At 46.3% G+C, this 20,844-nt stretch overlaps 1 protein-coding gene and 1 long non-coding RNA gene across 2 annotated transcripts; one reads left to right on the top strand and one right to left on the bottom strand.

The window, feature by feature from the left end:
• The first annotated feature begins 631 nt into the window (after positions 1-631).
• CELA1 (chymotrypsin like elastase 1) lies at positions 632-17,916 on the top strand. The gene is made up of 8 exons (XM_039241330.1): positions 632-686; positions 1,371-1,453; positions 2,600-2,700; positions 3,581-3,709; positions 4,462-4,598; positions 5,798-5,943; positions 16,812-16,961; positions 17,724-17,916. Exons 1-8 carry the CDS (start codon positions 647-649, stop codon positions 17,739-17,741), a joined length of 804 nt encoding a protein of 267 aa, XP_039097261.1. The 5' UTR covers positions 632-646; the 3' UTR covers positions 17,742-17,916.
• Positions 11,773-20,607, bottom strand: LOC120237870. The gene is made up of 3 exons (XR_005530070.1): positions 20,486-20,607; positions 14,426-14,546; positions 11,773-12,784 (listed from the first exon to the last, which is right to left on the bottom strand). It is a non-coding gene; the product is annotated as an uncharacterized LOC120237870 (long non-coding RNA).
• Between the last annotated feature and the right edge of the window lie 237 nt (positions 20,608-20,844).

Here is a 20,844-nt window from a genome sequence, read left to right as displayed (position 1 = left end):
TCTGCCCTCCATGCTCATAGCCCTCAGACTATCTCCCTTTCCTGGGGGCGCCCCCCTTCTAACCTACCTCACGCTCTCCGTCTCTGGGAGCCCTCTGGTTGGCTCTCCATCTGGGTCTCCCTAAACCCGTTTCTTAGGACCTTCCTCCACCAGAATTCTCTCCACTGACCCCACTTGGCTTAGCCTCCCTGCATTTATACCTCCATCCCGGAGGCATAGCCCACCTCCGTCCTTGGGCAGGGGGAGATTGCTAACTACTCTTCCCTCCTCCACGCCCACCCCTTGCCTCCACCTCCTGGTGCATTACAGTGTCACTGAGGACAGCAAGGCAGTGACAGACTGTGAGGGGAGCACCAGCCCTGGTTCCCTCTCTTTTTTCTGAAAAAAGAGTTCACTGGATGCCTTTCAACGGGATGCAGATGCTTAATTCGGCCCTGACCTGACCTTGTTCTGTCTTTGAACAACATAGATAAATTCAACAAGAAGATAAATGAGTTTACTTGAAAATAAATCTTTTCATTTGTATTTCCACGTCACCTGTGATTTTCCCCGGCCTTCCCTCTGCAGCCCTGACAGCTGCTGATAAGAGGAGTATAAAGAGGGCTTGGTTCATGGCAAGGGGGCAGTGGTCAACCTGGCCGGCAACATGCTACGCTTCTTGGTGTTCGCCACCCTGGTCCTTTATGGTAAGTGGGTCCTCTGGCCTGACTGCTCTAGCGCGGAGGATTTGAACAGCAGGGTCAAAAGCTATCCTTAAGTCCTGGCCCGCTCTCTATCCCCGGGCGAGATGGGACACCCTGTGGGTCTGGCAAAAACTTTCCCCTCCTGGAATCCAGGATAGGAAGAGCGAAGGCTGCTCTCCATGCAGGACCCTCTGGTTGGCAGGGCCTTGGGCCACAAAGCCGAGATGCCTCTTTTGTGGGTCTGGGCTTCCTTGCCACCCTCATCGCCAGGAAGACATCCTCAGCAGGTGTCTGGCTGGGATGTGCGCTGCTGTCCTTGCCCCCCTGGGGAATCCTGCCAAAGCACTGAATGTGTGGGTAGCGGGGTGGGAGGTCACTTAGGGCCATGGGATGGCCCCAAGCTAGGCTGAGACCACAGGGAGCCTCTGGGGCCTTAGCCCAGTGATGTGACATGGGTCCTTGGTAGTATGCCAGAGTCCTGGGGACACCCGGGGTTGGGGGAAGCAGAAGCCACTCTGACTCCCCTGCTTTCAGAAAGGGCTCCCGTAACTCTCAGCTGGGCCCCTCATTTGCTGGGGAGGAACTGTGAATTCGCAGACAAAGCATAACCGCCACCCTGCCCCCCACCCCGAGCTGCGAGCTGCCCCCGTGCTTAGTCATCACTCACTTTTCTTCTGCCCTACAAAGGACACAGCACCCAGGACTTTCCAGAAACCAACCCCCGGGTAGTTGGAGGGACTGAAGCTGGGAGGAATTCTTGGCCCTCACAGGTGGGTGCTCCTTCACAGCCCCAGACTTCCAATAGGACGAGCTGTGTGTGTGCTGGTATATAATACAACGTGCGTTTGTGCACAGCCTTATCCACAAGAAGCTCTCTAGCTGTCTGGATCCTAGATGTACAAGGTGAACAGGCCCAGGCTTAGGTGGAAAAAGCGCCCAGAAGGTTTGGGGAAGGGGATCTGAACACCAACCACACTCACTGTCCCAGGCACGCACCCAAACCCAAACCGCATGCCTGTTCCCAGTGGCACAAGCCAGACCGTGTGCCAGACCCGCAGCTCAGATCTGCTGAACCCTGACACACACGCACACGCACACACCGCTCCACACAGTGTGCCTCTGCCTTCAAGCACACCCCTGCCCCCCGAGTAGAGCATGTGGCTTACTTGACTATTTAGAGGGTTTCTACTTTCGTAACAAGGCAGCAAGGCTTTGATTTAAGCAATCCTGGATGTGTGAAACCGGCAAATTAACTGGCAAATAACCACACTTTGAGAGGAATCCCTACCATGAACATTCAGTTCGCTTCACCGAAGTTTGCATCCTAATTTTCAGAAGTAGAGCAATTGTGGAACATGTAGTGCTGAAGAAGACATGAGCTGATAAAAATGAATATTCCAGTGGTGGTTCTGAGTATTCCCTAAGGGGGTGGGGGGTGGACAGGGACAGGACATGTCTTGAGGACATTGGAGAGGGCACTCTGGAGCCCTAAGCCTGTGGGCTTAGGTGATGGAGCAATTCCACAACCTCGTTTCCTTCCAAGAGGGAATGCAGGTCAGAGGGCCTGGGTTCTTGGCCCTTTGCCAACAACCCAGAGTGGGGATGTCAAATACACTGTGGGTGTGCCTTTCCTCCCCCGTCCGTGTACACAGCAAACATCAGCCAACAGCGGAGCCCTCTTTCCTGCTGATCCCAGGGCTGTCTGCACACCCCTTCTCACCGCCATTCCGAGGAGCCACTGGCGACCGATCAGTAGCAACTGACAGGTCAAATGAAACCCTCTTGCCGTCTCTGGCCCACAAAGTTGGAGAGTGTTGTGAAGGATGGAAGGAATGGAAGGAAGTGTAATATGTAGTTTGGGACAAAGCCTTTTAAGAAACACCAACCTCTCCCTCCCCTCTCTCCTCCCCTTCTAGATTTCCCTCCAGTACCTCTCTGGGGGCAGTTGGCACCACACCTGCGGAGGGACACTCATCAGACAGAACTGGGTGATGACAGCCGCTCACTGCGTGGACAAGTGAGAAAAACAAAACCGTAGCTTGGCTGAGCCTCTGGAACGGGAGAAGTCTGGCCTTTCGGGAGGAATATGTATTTCTGAGCACTCAGGACAAGACTTTAAGGGGCCATTGGGGGGGCCCATGGAGGTAGAATATAAGGAAATGTACGGACTTTGGCACAGGGCAAGATTAGGTTCAAATGCCGTTTCTCCTACCTTCCTGACTTTGGATGACTTCCTGAGCTTCTCTAAGCTCTCATTCTCTTATTTCTAAAATGGGGTGATAAAACCTACTTTGCAGTGTTATTGTGAGGATTAAGTAGGTGAATATTTAAGTGTCCGGTCAACGCCTGGCTGGTAATCATTTTTTTCTTATGTGTCTTGAGCAATTGTTGTCAACTTTCAGCACGAATCAGAATCACCTGGAATGCACAGATCAAGGCTTCTGATCTGGTGGGTTCAGGGTAAAGCCTGCTAATCTGCATTTCTCACAAGTTTCCACGTTATGCTGGCTTTGCTGGCCCAGGGAACGTGCTTTAAACTACTGGCTTATACTTCCCTCAAAACCTCTCTGTGGGCTGAGAGCCATTATTTCATTTATGTTCACCCTACCTCTCCCAGGTTATGAGATACTCAGGCTAGGCTGTTTAGCTTGAAAAATGGGGCAGTGAAGTTGATGGTGGTTTTGGTCACTCCCACAGGCTAGTAAATTCGAGAACGAGAGAGCTTGTTACTTCCTCGTCTTCCAGGGTCTTTCCACTGCCCTCTGCCAGGGCCAGTGAAGATGAGTTCTTGTCCTAAAGATAATATGTGAGATGGTTTCCCAACTTTTCTCTAAGGGAAAAGAGGCTCCCCACCCCCACCCCGTCACTCAGGGCTTTCTTCTCTTCTCTTACTTCAGCAGCAGAATGACCTTCCGTGTGGTGGTTGGAGAACACAACCTGAACCAGAACGATGGCACAGAGCAACGTGTGAACGTGCAGAAGATTGTGGTGCATCCATATTGGAACAGCAATAACGTGGCTGCCGGGTAGGGTCAGGGCTCTGGGAGGTAGAGGCCTGACTGGCCAGCATCAGGGGCTTGGCTTCCCTTACATTCATTCAGAAGGACTCTGAGAATTTAGCTTTTTGGAAGGTTTGAGAATTCTGGAAGATCTAAGCAGGTTTGCATGATTGGGTCACCTGACACTCCTTCTCTGCAGAGTTTCGTGTTTCCATTTCTATTGTTATTTATTATCCATTTTATGGAACAGACCCCATCGGCAAAAGTAAATGTCTTAAAATGAATCTTATATGAGAAAACTCCTGCGAGGCCCAGCTGTAAACTTTTGGAAAGGAGGTAGTCAAAATGGTGGTCAATTCTCTGGAGTGTGGGGGGTGGGGAGCGGGTCGAAGTCACCGGGATATTTCTGCGGAGTTTTCAGACCCATGCGGCATTGTACATCTTTCTTCTCTGAGAATTCCTCTCTACTACCAAGATCATAGCACTCTGTTCCTCTCTGATTCCCCGTTCATAACTGAAAGCTATAAGCCCCACTCTCCCTTCCCCCATCCCAGAGCTGCGGAGGCCACAGCTAGACCGCAACACCAAGACCTCACCAGCAGGTGCTGCCATTAAACAAGTAATACCCTACAATCCAAATGTGTTTGAATTGGAAGCTTAGCGAGTCAGCCCTTTTTCAAAGCTGTTGGTTTCTAATTCTATGGGCACGCAAAGGCTGGTGAGGGCCGCCCTTCTGCTGACCTGAGGGAAGGCCCGAGCAGGCTCGTTTCCTCCTCCAGCTATGACATCGCCCTGCTGCGCCTGGCCCAGGCGGTTACCCTCAACAGCAATGTCCAGCTGGGTGCTCTGCCGCCGTCGGGGACCATCCTGCCCAACAACAGTCCCTGCTACATCACAGGCTGGGGCAGGACCAAGAGTAAGTCACCTACAGTGGTAAAACCCACCACATGGGCCTTGAGTAGATAGCTGAGCTTCTGGGCACGTTTTTCTGCAGTCCCAGGTGCTCATAGCCAGAGACAAGGAACCAGAGATCAAATAACTGGTGCATGAAATCCAGCTAAGAACCGGCCATGGAACAGTCAAGTCAGGGAGTCAGAGACTCTTATAACTGAAAAAATACCAACACCAAACAAAACACCTTCCCTCAGAGAATATTTTGTACCAGCCTCTCATTATTATATATGGGGAGACTAAGGCCCAATGAAATTAAAGGCCTTATATAAGATCATATGACTAGCTAGTAACTAGTTAGCTGGGGCCAGGACCTGGCTCTCACTTTGGTGGTCGTCACACCATAGTCGCTGGGCTGTAGGGCCGGAGGAGTGAAGGCAGAAGAGGCCTCAGCTAGCTCTTTCTGGTCGACACGGGAAGAGCTCTGGTAGGCAATGTCATCCAGACAACATAGAAAGGTAGGAGGGGCTAGGAGCAGAGGTGGTGAAGGGCAGGGACATTGGGGCTGACCCAGAAGTCTGTCAGCCAGGAGGCGGTATTTGAGCTCTGGGGGAGAGACAAGGCCTTGCTGTGAGCAGCTAATCAGCTGGGAAATCCTGGAGCTGAGAGAGAGAGAGAGAGAGAGAGAGAGATGCTTTTAATGCAACTACTCTCAGTTCACTTAATGTCATAGAGGTTCAACCTCCTGATCTATAACATGAAAGGGTTGCTGTAAGGATGCAAGGAAATAATTCATGTGCAAAGGCTTTGAAAAGTCGAAAGAGCCAGATAAAGGAAAGCTGCAGCAAGCTCGTAGGAAATGAAAAGAAGGGTGTGTGGTCCCGGTTCTGCTTCGTGGGGATGACGGTGTAAAGTGAGTGAAAGCAGGGGAGTTCTCAACAGATAAGACCATCCTGGTGACTTTAAAGCACTTTCCTTCTTTGAAGCAGCAGTAGGAGATTGGAGGTTGGTGGTTGGAGCTTGGGAACGGTGATCAAGGATGAGCCCTGAAGGAAGGGGCCGTAGCCTGCATAGAAGGCGGGGAAAAGGGGAGGATGAGGCGTGCCCTGGAAGGAGGCTGCCCTGAGTTCAGCTTTCTTGGGAAGGTTTGGGAGGGTGGGGAAGGTCTCCCCCCCCACTCCAGAGGGTTGGGGGCTGACCTCCAATGCTGTGTGTCTTGTGCAGCCAATGGGCAGCTGGCCCAGGTCCTGCAGCAGGCTTACCTGCCCACTGTGGACTACGCCATCTGCTCTAGCTCCTCCTACTGGGGCTCCACCGTGAAGAACACCATGGTGTGCGCAGGAGGAGATGGGATCCGCTCCGGATGTCAGGTAAACACATGGGGGAACACGCCTGCTCTGGCATCTCGGTGAGAATGAGTCTGTGCCAGTAACTCTATACTCAAGGAATCTCAGAGTCGAAAGGAATCCTACAATTCATCTTGCCTGTGCCCTGGCCTCAGAAGCTTGTATGTGGCCCAACATTGGTGTGTTGGTATATGTGTGCGGTCTTTGGAAGTTGTCACCTAGACTTCTTACAGTCCGGAGTGGTGGTTGTCACTGGGCATGAGAAAGCTCTGTTCTCATCAATCCCAGCTTTCCTTGTACCTCCTCGGCCACCAACCCTTTACCTCAATAGTATTCCCAGGAGTATATACAGGTGACTCTGGCAGGGGAGAGTGTACAAAATAGTGTTATAATCATTTATATATATAATAAATAGGACCTTCTATTTAGACAAGATTAATCTGCAAAATACCATCTCATAGATTCCTTAATGTGGTTCAACAAATGTTCTTGATTACCTGGTAAAGGCCAGGCACTGTGCTTAGTGTTAGGGATACAAATATGACTCAGACATGGTGTTTAGTGGACAAATGGCAGAGGCAAACATAGGAAAGAACATTGTAATACAACGTGAGTAAGTTGTATGTATAAAAAAGATGTGCATAGGGTGATACAGGAGCCCAAAGGATAGGCACTTACCTAGACCTGTTGGGGTCAGAAAAGACTTGCCTCCCCCCAAGAAAGTAACGTCTGTAGTGAGTCCTGATGGTTAAATGGGAGAAAGCCAGGCAAAAAGGGGAAAAGCTGTTCAGAGAAAGAGAAAGAGCATGAATGAGGGCATGGGCCCAGAAACCATCTAGAACACTTAGAGAATTACAGGGCGTTCCCGACAGCTGGAGCGGAGGTCAGAGCTCACAAGCCTCCAAATCTCCTACCTGTTTCACTATAGTCCTGTTTCTCTATAACCATTCTATAGAATGCTTTTTTTCATGTTTGTCTTCTACTCTCTTGTCAAATTTCTTTTTTTTTTTAATTTCTTTTTTTAATTTACATCCAAGTTAGTTAGCATATAGTACAATAATGATTTCAGGAGTAGACTCCTTAATGCCAGAATGCTTTGTAAATTTTTAAATGGCTGAGAATAAATTAACAAAAATAATGCCATGACACATGAAAAATACAAAGTTTTAACGTTCATTAAAAAAAACACATTTGTTTGGAATAAATACAGCCATACTTGTTTATTTACATATTGTTTATGGCTACTTTCATAGAGTTGAATAGTTGCAACAAAGACTATAGCCTGCAAAACCTAAAATATGTACTATTTGGCCTTTTACAGAAAATGTTTGCTGACGCTTGGGCTGGAAATAAACTATTACCATACCAGGGAATGTCAGGAGACTACACTGGAGGCAAGTAGGAGCCACAGGACTTAGCGCTTCAAGTGCTGTGTGCGGGGGAAGAAATCTTTCCCTTCTCCCTTCTAAGTTCTTTGGCTCACCTAATAATTAAATTGACAGAAGACAGATTAACAGGAGAAAAACTAGTTTAATTTCATATTGCAGAACCTCATAAAAATATGAGACTCAAAGACCTTTTAGACAAAGAAATAACAAACTTGTGAAGAATTGACAAGAGAAAGAAGTTTGGGCTTGATGTAAATTAGCGAAGAAACAACAGGGTGAAGTAACAGGGTTTGTTATATGGCCCTGCATTCCCTGTCTCCAGCCGGAAGGATGTCTCCTTACCTCCTAGTACAGGGAGGGTACCTTTCACATGGGAGATTTGTTTTCTGCTTTCAGAGGAACAGAGTAGGGTTAGAATGTCCTTCTTACATTGTCTGTTCTTAAGTAACTTTAATTCAAAATAATCAATATCCCAAAGTGGTGCATTTGGTGGCAGCCTGCCCTGAACCTCCATCGCATGCTTAGGGACATGAACTTTATCTTTCAGGCACTGCGAAACCATTAAAGAGTTGTAAAAAGGAGAACAGCATTATCAGAGTTGTCTTTTAGAGATATTGTCTAATGACAGGGTAAGCATGTCTTTGAAGAGTGTTAGGTTAGCCAAGAGACAGATTAGGAGACTACTGTAATTATCTAGGCAATAAACTTGAGGGCTTGAACTAGGGCAGTGGAAAGGAGGGAGAAAGAAGGAGGACCTGGAGTGACTTCCAGGCATTGGTTTAAGTGATTCAGAGGAAGGGTTTGCTGCCTCCAATGAGAGAAGGTTTATAGGATTTGGGAAAGAAGATGATGAACTTGATTTTGAACAAGTTGAGTCTGAAATCCCAGTGGGACATTCAGGTATAGTTAATCAGTAAGTAAGTAGATATAAAGAAACAGAGCTTGAGGGGAGAGCTGGGCTAGAGATAAGCCAGATGAGCTCCACCCCCCACCCCAGCCACCCCCATCCTGCAGGGGAAAAGTTGTAGAATGAGAAAAGAACAGTGAGTTGAGGGGAAAAAACTATGATAACATGAATACTTGAATGCTTCAGGGATAGGTGGAGGGCAAAGAACCCATAAGACCTAAGAAGGATTAGAGGTAATAAGGGCTTTCCAGAGTCTCAAGAAATACTGATGTGTCGTACACAGTATACAGTGCATCCAGGAGCCACAGTAGATCGTTGAAGTGCCTACTTTGGCAGCTGGTGGCTCACCAGTAACTGTGGCAAGAATTTCAGTAGAGTGGAGGGGGCAGAAGTTTTATTGAAGTTAAGAAATGAAGAGGCTAGAAACATAGTAAGGAATGGAAAATACTCTTCCAAGAATCTTGGGTGAAAGACAGGGACCAAAAAAAAAAAAGAGTCTGACAGCTTTAAGGAGGATGACAAATCATGGAGGGGCTAAATATAGTATATTAAAATTGAGTAATGTAATACGCAGAGAAGAAAGGATCTTGTAGAGTCAGAGAGAGGAAATAATGGACGGCACAAGATCTCAGAGGAGGAGCAAGGGAACCAAGAGCACAGGAAGAGAGACATCAAAACGTGCATGGATATGAAAGAGTGTGCAGGCTGGGTGGCTGGAGGATGGCAGGTGTTTGCATTATTTTTTCTATTTACTTATGATATAAGAGTCAGATTGAATGCTGATAATGAAGGTACAACGGTTGTATGGGTCTGGACTAATTAAAGTGAGTGCAACACAAGTGGCCTCCACGATGTTACTGATAGAGTGGGGTTGCAGACCACGCGATCACTAAGTGAGCAGGTGATTCAGTCCATTTTACTCAAAACCCAGTTGCAGGGATGCGTTAATCCAGGGCTGCGGTTTCCTGCATTACTGGAGCAGAAGGACAAGACTACAGACCAACTGTAAGGTCCGAGCTAAGTGGTAGAAGAGAAGCCAGCTGTAGGATGGTAGGCTGAGTGAAACAGTAGAATCAAATGATCAAAGCTTTTTGGTGAGCACCTAGAACCACAGAAGTAAGGTGACCGACTCATCCCAGTTTGCCCAGGACCTTCCTAGTGTATACTGGGAGCCCTACATGCAAGTAGAAATGGATAGGTAAGCAGTCTCTCCCAGGTCCTCACCAGCCAGCTTCCCCTATTACCTTAAGGTTTAACCTCTCTGAGTTAATTCACTTTCCCTCTGCTCTCCCAGGGTCTTGAAGTCTGAAAATGTAGAGTACTTTTTCTTTTCTTTTCTTTTTTTTTTAATGCTTTATTTATTTCTGAGAGAGAGAGAGAGAGCGAGAGAGAGAGAGAGCGAGAGAGAGAGAGAGAGAGCGCCAGGGAAGGTCACAGAGAGAGGGAGATCTAGGATCTAGGATCTGAAACGGGCTCCAGGCTCCAAGCTGGTAGTCAGCACAGAGCCCGACGCGGGGCTCAAACCCATGAACCGTGAGATCACGACCTGAGCCAAAGTCGGAGTACTTTTTCTTCTGCAGCTGCTCCAATTGACAATTCTCTGAGGCGGTTGTGTCTCCAGGTCCCTTGCCACTGGAGTTTCCCAAGAGTGTTTCTTCTGGGAATTCAGACTTCTGGGTCCCCCAACCTTTCACCTCAGAATGGATCCACTCATTCCCACTGAGCTGCTTTCCAGCCCTTCCTTCTGCCCTCAGATCCTCAGCCACACCTTCCATCTCTCCAGAGCCTGTTTCTTTTCAAGTCAATTAACATAAGATGTTAGTATAACATAAGATGATAGTATTATATGTAATTTAATGACCTTTCATTCCTCTAGCCCAGAAATACTCTCAACCCTCTATTAGAACTGGGATGGAAGATTTTTAGGTTGTTTTGTTTGATTTGTTTTGAGTGCAGTAATCTAAAGAAAACATCCTCTTTTCCTAAGCAGTAGCTGGGGTGTGGTATGGCTAGTTCCTTTTTAAAAGAATTATCCCCAATTTGAACTTTTGGTGTCTTTTCCTTTTGAGCTTTAATTTTTAATGAGGCTATATGTATAAAATTGCTTAAAGTGACAAATCAAACTGTGAGCTTAATAATGGAAAAAAACTATCACTGTGTTCTTTCCGCTCTTCTAGATCTCCCTCCCCAGAAGGGACCACTTTCAACTCTTGTTAGCTGATTCTTTTGGTGTCTACTTCCATACCTCTCTAAAAATAAATCCTTGTATTCTTACTTAATTTTTCAGTTCAGGCATTATGGGTGATGTGGGTCTCTCTTCCTTTTACACTATGTACCTGTTAAATAACAAAAATTCAACTGAGCAAATTTAAAGATCAAAGTGGCTTTATCCAACGTCAGGAATTGGGAAGCACCCCCATATAGCAAACAGAAAGGAGCTCCATCAAGCTGCAGAAAAGGAAAAGTTTTTAAAGGCAGAGAGGGAGCTGGAATAAAGGAAATTATTAGTAAAGAAGGCCTTGTTTTAGGCAAGGTTGTCCTCCTGAGGGAAGCAGAGGGGGTCTATTAGCAGATTACCTCCTGCTGCTGACCAGGAAACTCCAAGTTGGCTGGCTGAAGGTCATGTTTCTGAAAGACGCTGAAGCCATAGTTAGGTTAGGTGTTAAGTCTTGGTGGAGTTTAGCATAAGTGACTCCATTTTGGATCTACTGTCTCCTTAACGATTCCCTGCTTTTGATTAGATCCTCAACTTAACTGACAGCTATGATAAAAATTTACGGCATCAGTGCTACTCTCAGCTACTGCAGTTCTCATAGCACTTTACCCTGCAGTTCTCAGCATTTTGTGAAATTTTGTTGATCCTTTGTGTGGTATTCACAGTTCTTGTGGTTTTTTGCTTAATCTCTGTGACATTCACAGCCCACGGCTTCAAGTTCAATCACCCAAAAGTTGCTCGTTCTCTTCATTCCTTTTCTGGTGTTCCTGTTTTGCGGAGATCATTTGCTTGGTAGTTAGTGGCTGTGAACATGCATTTAAAACTTTTGAGAGAATAACAATGGACCAGGGAAACTATTATGTTTACGATAAGTAGAATAATTCCCAATGTTTAGAATGCATTTTGGAGCCATGGTCCCCAACATCCAAACCAATCAAAATCAAATAAGTCAAAGAAAGACCCTGTTGTAAGAGTCACCCTTCTAAGCCATGTGACTTGCTTGGTGATCTTATGTAGTTGAGTTTCAATTTCCCCAGAAGCGTTAATCCGAGCACAGTAGGTGGTATTGGTCACAGTACAGACATCCCCTCACTCAGCTAAAGATAATTAAGGACTATCCTATCATCAAGAATAACTTATGGGGAGCCGGGTGGTTCAGTTAGTTAGTTCAGTCAGTTAGAGTGTCCGACTCTTGGTTTTGGCTTAGGTCATGATCTGAGGGTCAAGGGATTAAACCCTGCATTGGGCTCTGTGCTGAGTGTGAAGCCTCCTTGAGATTCTTTCTTCTCCCTCTGACCTTCTCCTTGACTCGCTCCCTCTCTAAAAAAAAAAAAAAAAAAAAAAAAGAACTTTGGCTAGAGAGTCTAAGGATCTTTATTGGGCAGCTACTGTTTTAGCAGCAGATTCTACAATATCTTCAAGAGTGAAAGAGAGGTTTCTGATCATATTCTAATGAACATTTAGAACTCTATTCCTAACCAGGGAGGTGTAGCCCTGCCAAAGGAAGTGAATCCTAAATCCTGAATAATTCCTTTCTTAACTCAATTATCTAACTCGATGATTCCTTTTTAACTCAATTCTTTCTCTAACTTGGTCACATAAATCCAGGGAAATTGTACAATGAGGTATCTTAGTTCAATTGTGGAAAGCCTAGGGGCACAGTTGGATAACCTAAAAGGCATTTATTTCCTGGCTGTGTCCCAGCTGCCTAGTCATTCATAGGCCCAAGGAGAGTGATAAATACCGCAAAGACAACAACCCCTCTCGGGGCACAAAATACTTCTCAATAAGGTAGCACTGTTAATGGATTCATTCCAGGGATTGTTGCATTTACCCATTCAAACCAGGGATAAGTTAGGTCTTCTCTTAGCCTGAAATAAAAGATTGTCCTAGGTTCCAGAGGTTGCCCTCCTTAGCCATGGCCCAGGAGATATGGATGATGGCATTATCTTTCTAGGCCAGCTCCAGAGTGAAGGAAAGAAAGGGAAGAAGAAAGGGTTTTATATTTAGCTAAAGTATGAAGCCTTGATCTGGCATCTTGGGAGGAAGCAGTCTACCTCCATGTCAGCTACTTCTCTTTCTAATCACTTTGATTGGAGGATCTCCAATGTTTGTGTAGGACCAGATGTCAGCTGTGAGATGCATGTCAGAGTCCCTGGAGTCTGGCCACCATCTGGGTGGTGCGGAGGACCTGGTGTACTCCCTTCCAAAGAGATTCAAGAGCAGTCTTTGTTCTCATTGATTCCGAATCAGAAAGGTGAGAGAAAATTGGAAATGTTAGTTTGAAGAGTCATAGCCAGATTGTTTAGAAAACTAGAAGAATTCAGGATCCAGTTTGCAGGTATATAGTAGAACCTGGAAGACAATGAACAGGATTAGAATCTAATGCAGATAAAAGTGTAAACATAATTTCTTCTCTCTACACTTACCTTCATTTCTTACAGAAAAATTAACTTGTTTACATATTAAACTTTGCCTGATTATTTACATATGTGCAGCAAGAATAGCGACTGACCACCTAAGTTCTTTTTAAGACTGCTTTGCTGGAATCTTGTAAGCAAAGTGCCAGGTCAGTTTTTCCATGAGGTTTTATTGGCTCTGTAAAGTCAACCATTGTTTCTTTCTCCCTTTCTTTCTTTCTTTCTTTCTTTCTTTCTTTCTTTCTTTCTTTCTTTCTTTCTTTCTTCCTTCCTTCCTTCCTTCCTTCCTTCCTTCCTTCCTTCCTTCCCTCCTTCCCTCCCCTTTCCTTTCCTTTCCTTTCCTTTCCTTTCCTTTTTCTTTCTTCCTTTCCTTTCTTTTTAATTTTGAGAGAGAGAGACAGAGTGACAGAGAGACAGAGAGAAAGGGAGAGAGGGAATCCCAAGCAGGCCCCATGCTGTAGGGCTCATTCCCATGAACTGTGTGATCATGACCTGAGCCAAGATCAAGAGCCAGCTGTCTAACTGACTGAGCCACCCAGATACCCCAAGTTAATCTTAGTTTCTTAAAAGTGTCTGGTCATATCTGAGTCTATGCACAACTTTCTCAAATATGATATTCCAGTCAGAGCTTTGGTAATATACCCAATGTTTCTAATTGTGTCTTTTTACAAGGAGATCAGATTCTCATTGAACCTATGTAAACAACTAACTATAGTTTCTCTGGAACAACATGGGTTTGAACTGTGTGAGTCCATTATATGTGGATTCTGTTTTCAATAAATATGGAACAGTGTTTTTTCTCTTCCTTATGATTTTCTTGACAGCACTTTGTTTTCTCTAGCTTACTTTAAGAGTACCATATATAACAAATCTAACATACAAAATGTGTATTAATCGACTGTTTCTCTTATCAGTAAGGCTTTTGGTCAACAGTAGGCTACTAGTAGTTACATTTTGTAGGAACAAAAAGTTATACAGGGATTTCTGACTACACAGGGAGGGGCAGTCAGCATCCCTAACCCCCATGTTGTTCAAGGGTCAGCTGTATATTGTCATGAAAAGATTACTCAAGAGTTTTTGAATTGTGGAGGGATCAGGTAGGGAGAAAAACAAGTAAATGTTTCATCTTTAGTCACAAATATATATCTTACCAAACTGTTGGCAGCTTAAGAGAAAAGGTAAAAAGGTTTCCCAAAATCTGGAAAAGCAAAACATTAGAGGACCAGTAGTGTTTTAAACAAGAAGTCATACAAATGATAATCATCCCTCCTCCTCAAGTCACTCATGCCCATGTAATTAACATCTGTCCTATTTGAATCTGTTTTTCCCACCAGTTCTGGAAGTTCTCACCCAGTTCAGTTGCTTGATCTGAAAGTTATCAGAAACCTGTATTCTAGAGTACTTGTTAGATTCTTTTCCATAAATTTCTCTGAGGACAAAACACATTTGCAGGAAGCTTTTGTAAAATCAGCTGAGTAAAACAGTAACTCTCTGTACATGATAAAAGACTTAGAAATGCCCATTATTAAAGATGTGATGAGAGCTCATTCTTAATGGAATTGACAAAGGGACTTACCCATGGCCCTTGGAAATGGTGAGAAAGATAGTAAACTCATTGTCCACAGAGTGTCATCCCTGTTTCCTGGTGCCCCCAGAGCTGTCAGAAGTGTCCTTTGGTCTGGCCCCTGCCACCAAATCTGTTAAATAACAAAAATTCAACTGATTAAATTTAAATATCAAAGTGGCTTTACTCAATGATTCATGAGTCAGATCGCATCCCCTCTAGCAAATGGAAAGCAGTGTCATCAAGCTGTCGCAAAGAATGCCTTGTTTTAGGCAAGGTGGCCCTCCTAAGGGGTCTATCAGCAGATTACCTCCTAGTGATGACCTGAAAATTCCAGGTTGGCTTGTTAAAGATTGCATTTCTGGGAGAAACCAAAGCTACAATTAGGCTAGGTATGAAATCTTGGAGTTTAGCATAAGTGACTTTATTTTGGGCCTGCTGCCTCCTTTTTGACAGTTGGAACATTTTGGAAGAATGCTTTGTAATCAAAAGCAGCATTCTAAGTGAGATTATATATATTTCCATGTAGTCAACGGCTGCCCCTGGCTGTCTTCATTCTTCCAGAGATATGCTTGGCACACATAAGCGTGTGTATGCTTTACTGTGGGTCCCTAGTCTGGTGTTCCTGTATTTCTCTTTCTCATCTTAAACACTATTTGATGTTGCAAATCCTTCAGCAAGTTCATGAGAAAGGGAAGCAGTTTTTTTTCTCCTCCCTCTCCCTCCCCTTTTGGCAACCACCACTCTGTTCTCAGTGTCAATGAGCTTGTTTTGTTTTGTGTTTAGATTTCACCTTATATATGAGAGATCATACTGTGTCTTTCTCTGTCTGACTGGTTTCACTGAGCACACTGCCCTTGAGGTCCATCCACATTGTTGCAGATGGCACGATTTCCTTCTTTTTTAATGCCTGAACTCTTACCCACGATGTATTCTGAAATCACTTTTCATTTCCTGCAGAACTTTGTTTTCCCTGAAGTTAATAACCGTCTTTAAATTTGCATAATATATGCTCATTTTATCACTGATTCAGCTCCACGCTCTCCACTAATTTGTTAAGTGACTTATTTTACCCTCTCGTGACCCCAGTGTTTTGTGTCTTCGTATGGGTTTATTTGCATTCATCATGACAAGAGGCTTGGTGGGGTTTCTCATTTTAGAAACTCCAGAACTTTGGTTCTGAAAATGTTTGTTGATGATTTCCTCCCCTCCATTTTTATAGTGTCTTTCTAGAATGTCTGTTATTCACTTATTTACCTCCTTAGATGGTCCTCTTATTTTCTTAGTTTCTCTATATTATGTTTGTTTGTTCTACCGTAACTTCCAACCCTTCCAAGCTTTTCTTTCTACTATCATACTCATAATTTCCGAAGGCTCTTTTTGTTTTCTGCATGTTTTGGTTGGCAGTATGCTGTTCTTGCATCATGGGTGTGATATCAATCATAGGTTTTTATTGTTTGCTTCCTTCTCCCAGCATACTCTTGGCTGCCTTCATTTTTTGTTTATTTCTTTGTCTCTTCATTTTGAATTCTATTTTTATGTTAGAGTCTTTCTTCAGATGTTTGGTACTTCTTGACCATCTGGTCTTATTTCAGAGTGAAGTAATAAAAAGCTGATCAGTAGCTCTGAGCCTTTGGTGGGATTCATCCACGCTGAACTGGTCCGTTGGGTGATCTAGTGAAGATCTGGTGGTTTAGGCGGAGGACCTCCAAAGGCAGTAGCTTTAGGTCTTCCCTCTTGTGCTGGTCAGATTTTCCAGAGAAATATCTTTCAAGTTCCTGTCTGGAATTACAAAACTGGCATCTTGGGAGCTGGGTAAGGAGGAGAGTGTCCAAGTAAACCCAGGTTACTCTGATTCAAAGCCTGAGCAGGTAACCACTACCCAATGTATCATTTTCCCTCCCCTTCCCCCTGGTTTAGTTTAATGTGTTGACTACTTACCCTGTGTCTAAAGGCGAAGTCTAATTAGAACCACTGGCCTAAATGCTGGAGATGAAGACATTGTTAGGACACTCTACTCCCCCTACTCCCAGGTTTGATTTAAACCAATAAGAGCTACCGAGCTTAAGATGTTCAAAGTTCTATGCCAGCATTGTGGAGAGGAAACATATCAGGAAGACAGTCTCAGAAAGCAGTCTCAAAAAGCTCACAGATAGGTGTGGCAGGTAGAAACAAATTATGAAACCAAAACACAAGGCAGAACACGACATAAGTGCAGCAAAAGAAAGGATTAGGAAGATGAGATGCATCTGGATTGTGGGGATATGAAGGAAGTAGGGATCTGAATTGGAGCTTTAAAACTGCACAGGACCTGACATGCAGAAGCAGGGTATGAGCAAAAGCAAAGTTTCCAAGGTTTAAAAATGGAGTTTTCAGCCCCTCCACCTCCCCTCTGCAGGGTGATTCTGGGGGCCCTCTCCACTGCCTGCTGAACGGCAAGTACACCGTCCATGGAGTGACCAGCTTTGTGTCCAGCCTGGGCTGTAATGTCTCCAGGAAGCCCACAGTCTTCACACGCGTCTCCGCATACATCTCCTGGATAAACAACGTGAGTCCTCTCAAATGACAGGTTGAAACAGGATCACCTGGAGACCCATACACTGGCTGGGTTGGGGAGCAACCATTGGACAGGGAAGCCATCCTCTTCCTTACCGCACTCGTTCACTCCTTTCCCTCACCCCCGTGATGCGCTTTCCCTGAATAACGCTGCTCTCCTGAGCTCCCCTCTGCATACCCGCTCAGCAGACTTCACCTCAAATGTTTACTGCTTAGGGTAAGATAGTGACAACAGCAGACCTCAACCAGGCACGTATCAGTGCTGTCCTAAGTCAAAGCCGAGGGAAACAGCTTCAGAAAGTACTGCATGCTCCTGGGAAAGGGAAGAGTCACGAACATTTTCTCCCATGAGCTCCTTCTGAGGGCATTAGGAGACTTTGCTCTACCCTTTAGTGAGAGGTTTTACTACCTTAGATAATGCTTGAAGGTTAGGTGAGACTTGACCTACACTGACTTAGCGATAGCTTCACCATCATCCCACCTAGGCCCTCCAGCCTTCAAACACACTCTGGTCTCCTGGCATGAACTTCGATTCACAACCATTTCAAGGCCTATTCTTTACACCAGGTGCTGCGTATGTGTCTAGAACATTAATTGTCCTGAGACCTACTTCTACCCTCCCTCCCCCCACCCCCGGCACTCCCTCAGCTGCCCCCAGAAACCCAATGCGGGGCTACCCTCAACCAGGAGCCCTGAAGAAAACAGGGAGGTGGGCAGAAGTTACTGACTGTGGGCATATTGGCTTTTCCTTCAGGTCATTGCTTCCAACTGAACATCTTCCTGAATGGCTCGGCCTGCCCAAGATGATGCTTAGACCCACAGTAGGACTTGAGGCCATCAAGGAAAAGACAGTCTGAGAGACCCTTGAGCCGGATACAGAAAAGCAAATAAAACTGAATATACGTGATCATCCTGAGTCTTTTTGTTTGTCATTAAGCCCTCCCGAGGCAAGGCAGTCGTAGGCCACAAGTTGGATTTCACATTTCTGTGCTGGATCCTCCATTTACTGCCACTTCACAGACTCAGCCAAGTGGGAGTGGCTTTACATCAGCCTTTTTGCATTATTTTAGGATCCACCTGCCATTAACCTGCCCCTCTGCTCTTCCTCTCATGTACATTTGCCATATTCAAAGGCACAGAGTGCTTTCAAATGTTCTTGAGTGACTCCATGTGCCCTGGCTCTCCCAGGTAGGCTGTGGGCTCATTCTTCTTTTGTTCCCCCTCCAGCGCCTAGAGCAGGGGCCCACCCCCAGGTTCCGGGTGATTGCAACTACTAGGATACACTACAGAGGGGAGTGAGCGGAGGATTCAGCAGTAGGTCAGACACCAGCGGACAAAGAAAGTGACAAATTACAAAGGAGACCAGGAAGGCAAGAATAGAAAAAGAAAAAAAGGAAAAAAAAGGAGAAGGTGCTGACCAAAGAAAGGAAAGGGTTGAGCAGAACAAAAAGGGAGAAGAGACAGCCATACAGGCCCTCCAACTAAGTGTGAGTCAGCATGTCAAGGCCAGGACTGAAATAGACCACCGGATCCAGGCTTCTGTAAACCACAGAGAACTGGGAAGCTGATATTTCTGCCCCATCCTGGCCAGGGCTCAGTCCGTCGGAGTGGCCTACAATAGACTGAACAGGGAACTGAAAGAAGGCTAAGAAGTTGAGAAGCAGCTTTTCATAGCAATCGCTGAGGACCAGCCCAGAGGGAATAGGTAGTGAACAGTGTAACAGGAGAAACCGGCTAAGACTGGCCCTGGAACGTGTAGGCTGCAAAGTCAGCAGAGGCCTCTGGAACAGTGCACGCTCTGTATGAAGCCGGGTCGGGACGTCTGCATTCCCATCTCAGTTCCAACACTGAGGAACCGGGGAGCCTCTGGGCAAGTCACCAGCTTTTTCTGTGACTCAGTTTCCTCATCTAGTTAACTTGTAAAGATGGTCCCTGCTCTGAAATCCCGGGATTTGGTGACCATCGACTTCAGTTCCCAAGAGCCTGGCATGGAAGGGAGTTTCTTAGGAGGGAGTGGCTCGGCTGCGTTCCTGAGGATGCTGTGGACCCCTGCGAGTGACAGAGGTGTTGGCCTCCTTCTGCTAGTGACACTCCTGTCATTATCACCACCTTCTCTCAGTGTTCCCACAGTACTGCCAGCCTCTGGCCTTCTCCCCTCTTCTTCCCATCCAACCTCAAGTCCTTCTATTTTCTGCACTCTGCCCCCTCTAGACCAGCACCACAACTAACATCGAGAATAAACCCTAATGATGTAGTACCTGACAATTTTGTATCCGCCACTATTATTGCATTCAGCACATAATATTATAATCGTCTGATTACCAGCCTATCTCCACCTTCAGACTTTAAGCATCTTGAGGTCAGAGATTGCATTCTTCAAAATTTATCTTGGGGTGCCCGAGTGGCTCCATCGGTTGAGCGTCCAACTTCAGCTCCACTCATGATCTCACAGTTCATGGGTTCAAGCCCTGCATGGGGCTCTGTGCTGACACCTGGGAGCCTGGAACCTGCTTCGGATTCTATCTCCCTCCCTCTGCCCCTCCTCCCACTCATGCTCTGTCTCAGTCTCTCAAAAATAAATGAACGTTAAAAAAATTGGGGGGGGGGGCGCACCTGGGTGGCTCAGTCGGTTAAACGACCGACTTTGGCTCAGGTCATGATCTCATGGTTCGTGGGTTTGAGCCCCGCGTCGAGCTCTGTGCTATCAGCTAGTTCAGAGACTGGAGACTGTTTCTGAAATCTGTGTCTCCCTCTCTCTCTGACCCTCCCCTGCTCACGCCGCCTCTCTCTCTCTCTCTCTCAGAAAGAAATAAAACATTAAAATTTTTTTTTAAATTTTTTTTAATATTTTATCTTGGTTTCCTAACACCCAGCAATGCCTGTCACAGAGCTGACCCCGAGGGCAGTATGTCCTGGGGAACCGTCTGGAAAACAATAGTGGACAAAGGCCGCCCGCTTCCCTCTCCACTCCTCAGGACCTTATTGTGATTCTCTTCCCTTCCTGGAGGAATGTGACCTCTGCTGTAAAATCCTTGAGGGAACGGTTCCTCCAAAGCTACTGTTCCTAATTCCCAGGTATCCTCTCAAGTGAGTCACGAAGTAACTTCTTTTTGGAAACCTTCTCCCTTGGGAAGCAACAGATGTAATCTCAGCAGTCCCATCGCCACTTTCATGGTCTGTCTTCGCTCTGCGTCCACCCAATAGAGGCCCCAGTCTGTCCAGCCATAGAAGTCTGCTGCCCCCATCCCCCAGCATGGGCTTCCATTCTCCCCTCCGCAGTCCTTTTCCAGTAAGATCCTCTCCTTTCCTGAAGACCCCATTTCTACTTCTGGCTCAGCTGTTCCTCCCTTTCAAATCCACATGCGGAGTCCCTTACCTTTCTGCACTGTATCCCTACCAGTTCTGGCCTCTCCACAGAGGCTTCCCATCTGGAAAATCCCTGGAATGAGAAGTGTATTTTACAACCCAGGAGACCTGCCCGCGGAAGTGAAACACATTTCCAGAAGTGGGAAATACCCCGGCTAGGTGGAAATCGCAGTCTTTTCTACCCACATCGCTCCAGCTGTTTCCCCGTGCTGATGGTTTCGGCGAATAGGCTCTGTGGCGCCAACGTGTCTTGGCTCACGTTAGAAACTTCTCTTCCTGGGGCCGCGCGCCTGTCCCTCGGGGGGGGGGGGGGGGTGCACTGACGCTGGTTGAATGAGCGCCGCCTGAGGGCAGGCCCAAGTCTCCAGTCTCCTCCAGCACAGGTGCACCCCCCAGCCTGGGCTCCAGAAGGCCCCATAGGCCTCGGGGCCAAAGAGGCTGGGCTGGGAGTGGGCCTCCCGGCGAGGGGAGGCCGCGGGGGTCTCGAGCGGCTTGGGGCGGGGCAGCCA

Source organism: Hyaena hyaena, unplaced genomic scaffold (assembly GCF_003009895.1).
Source record: "Hyaena hyaena isolate Hyena2069 unplaced genomic scaffold, ASM300989v1 scaffold_192, whole genome shotgun sequence".
Classification (NCBI taxonomy): domain Eukaryota; kingdom Metazoa; phylum Chordata; class Mammalia; order Carnivora; family Hyaenidae; genus Hyaena; species Hyaena hyaena.
The sequence above is the reverse complement of the archived record's forward strand: the minus strand, read 5'-3'. Positions and strand labels throughout refer to the sequence as shown.

Bases quoted from the DNA above. Each gene is read 5' to 3' on its own strand.
- CELA1 (XM_039241330.1), top strand. From the start codon at position 647: ATGCTACGCTTCTTGGTGTTCGCCACCCTGGTCCTTTATG. The intron at 2,701-3,580 runs GTGAGAAAAACA...CTCTTACTTCAG, and splicing joins GCCGCTCACTGCGTGGACAA to CAGCAGAATGACCTTCCGTG. The intron at 4,599-5,797 runs GTAAGTCACCTA...TGTCTTGTGCAG, and splicing joins AGGCTGGGGCAGGACCAAGA to CCAATGGGCAGCTGGCCCAG.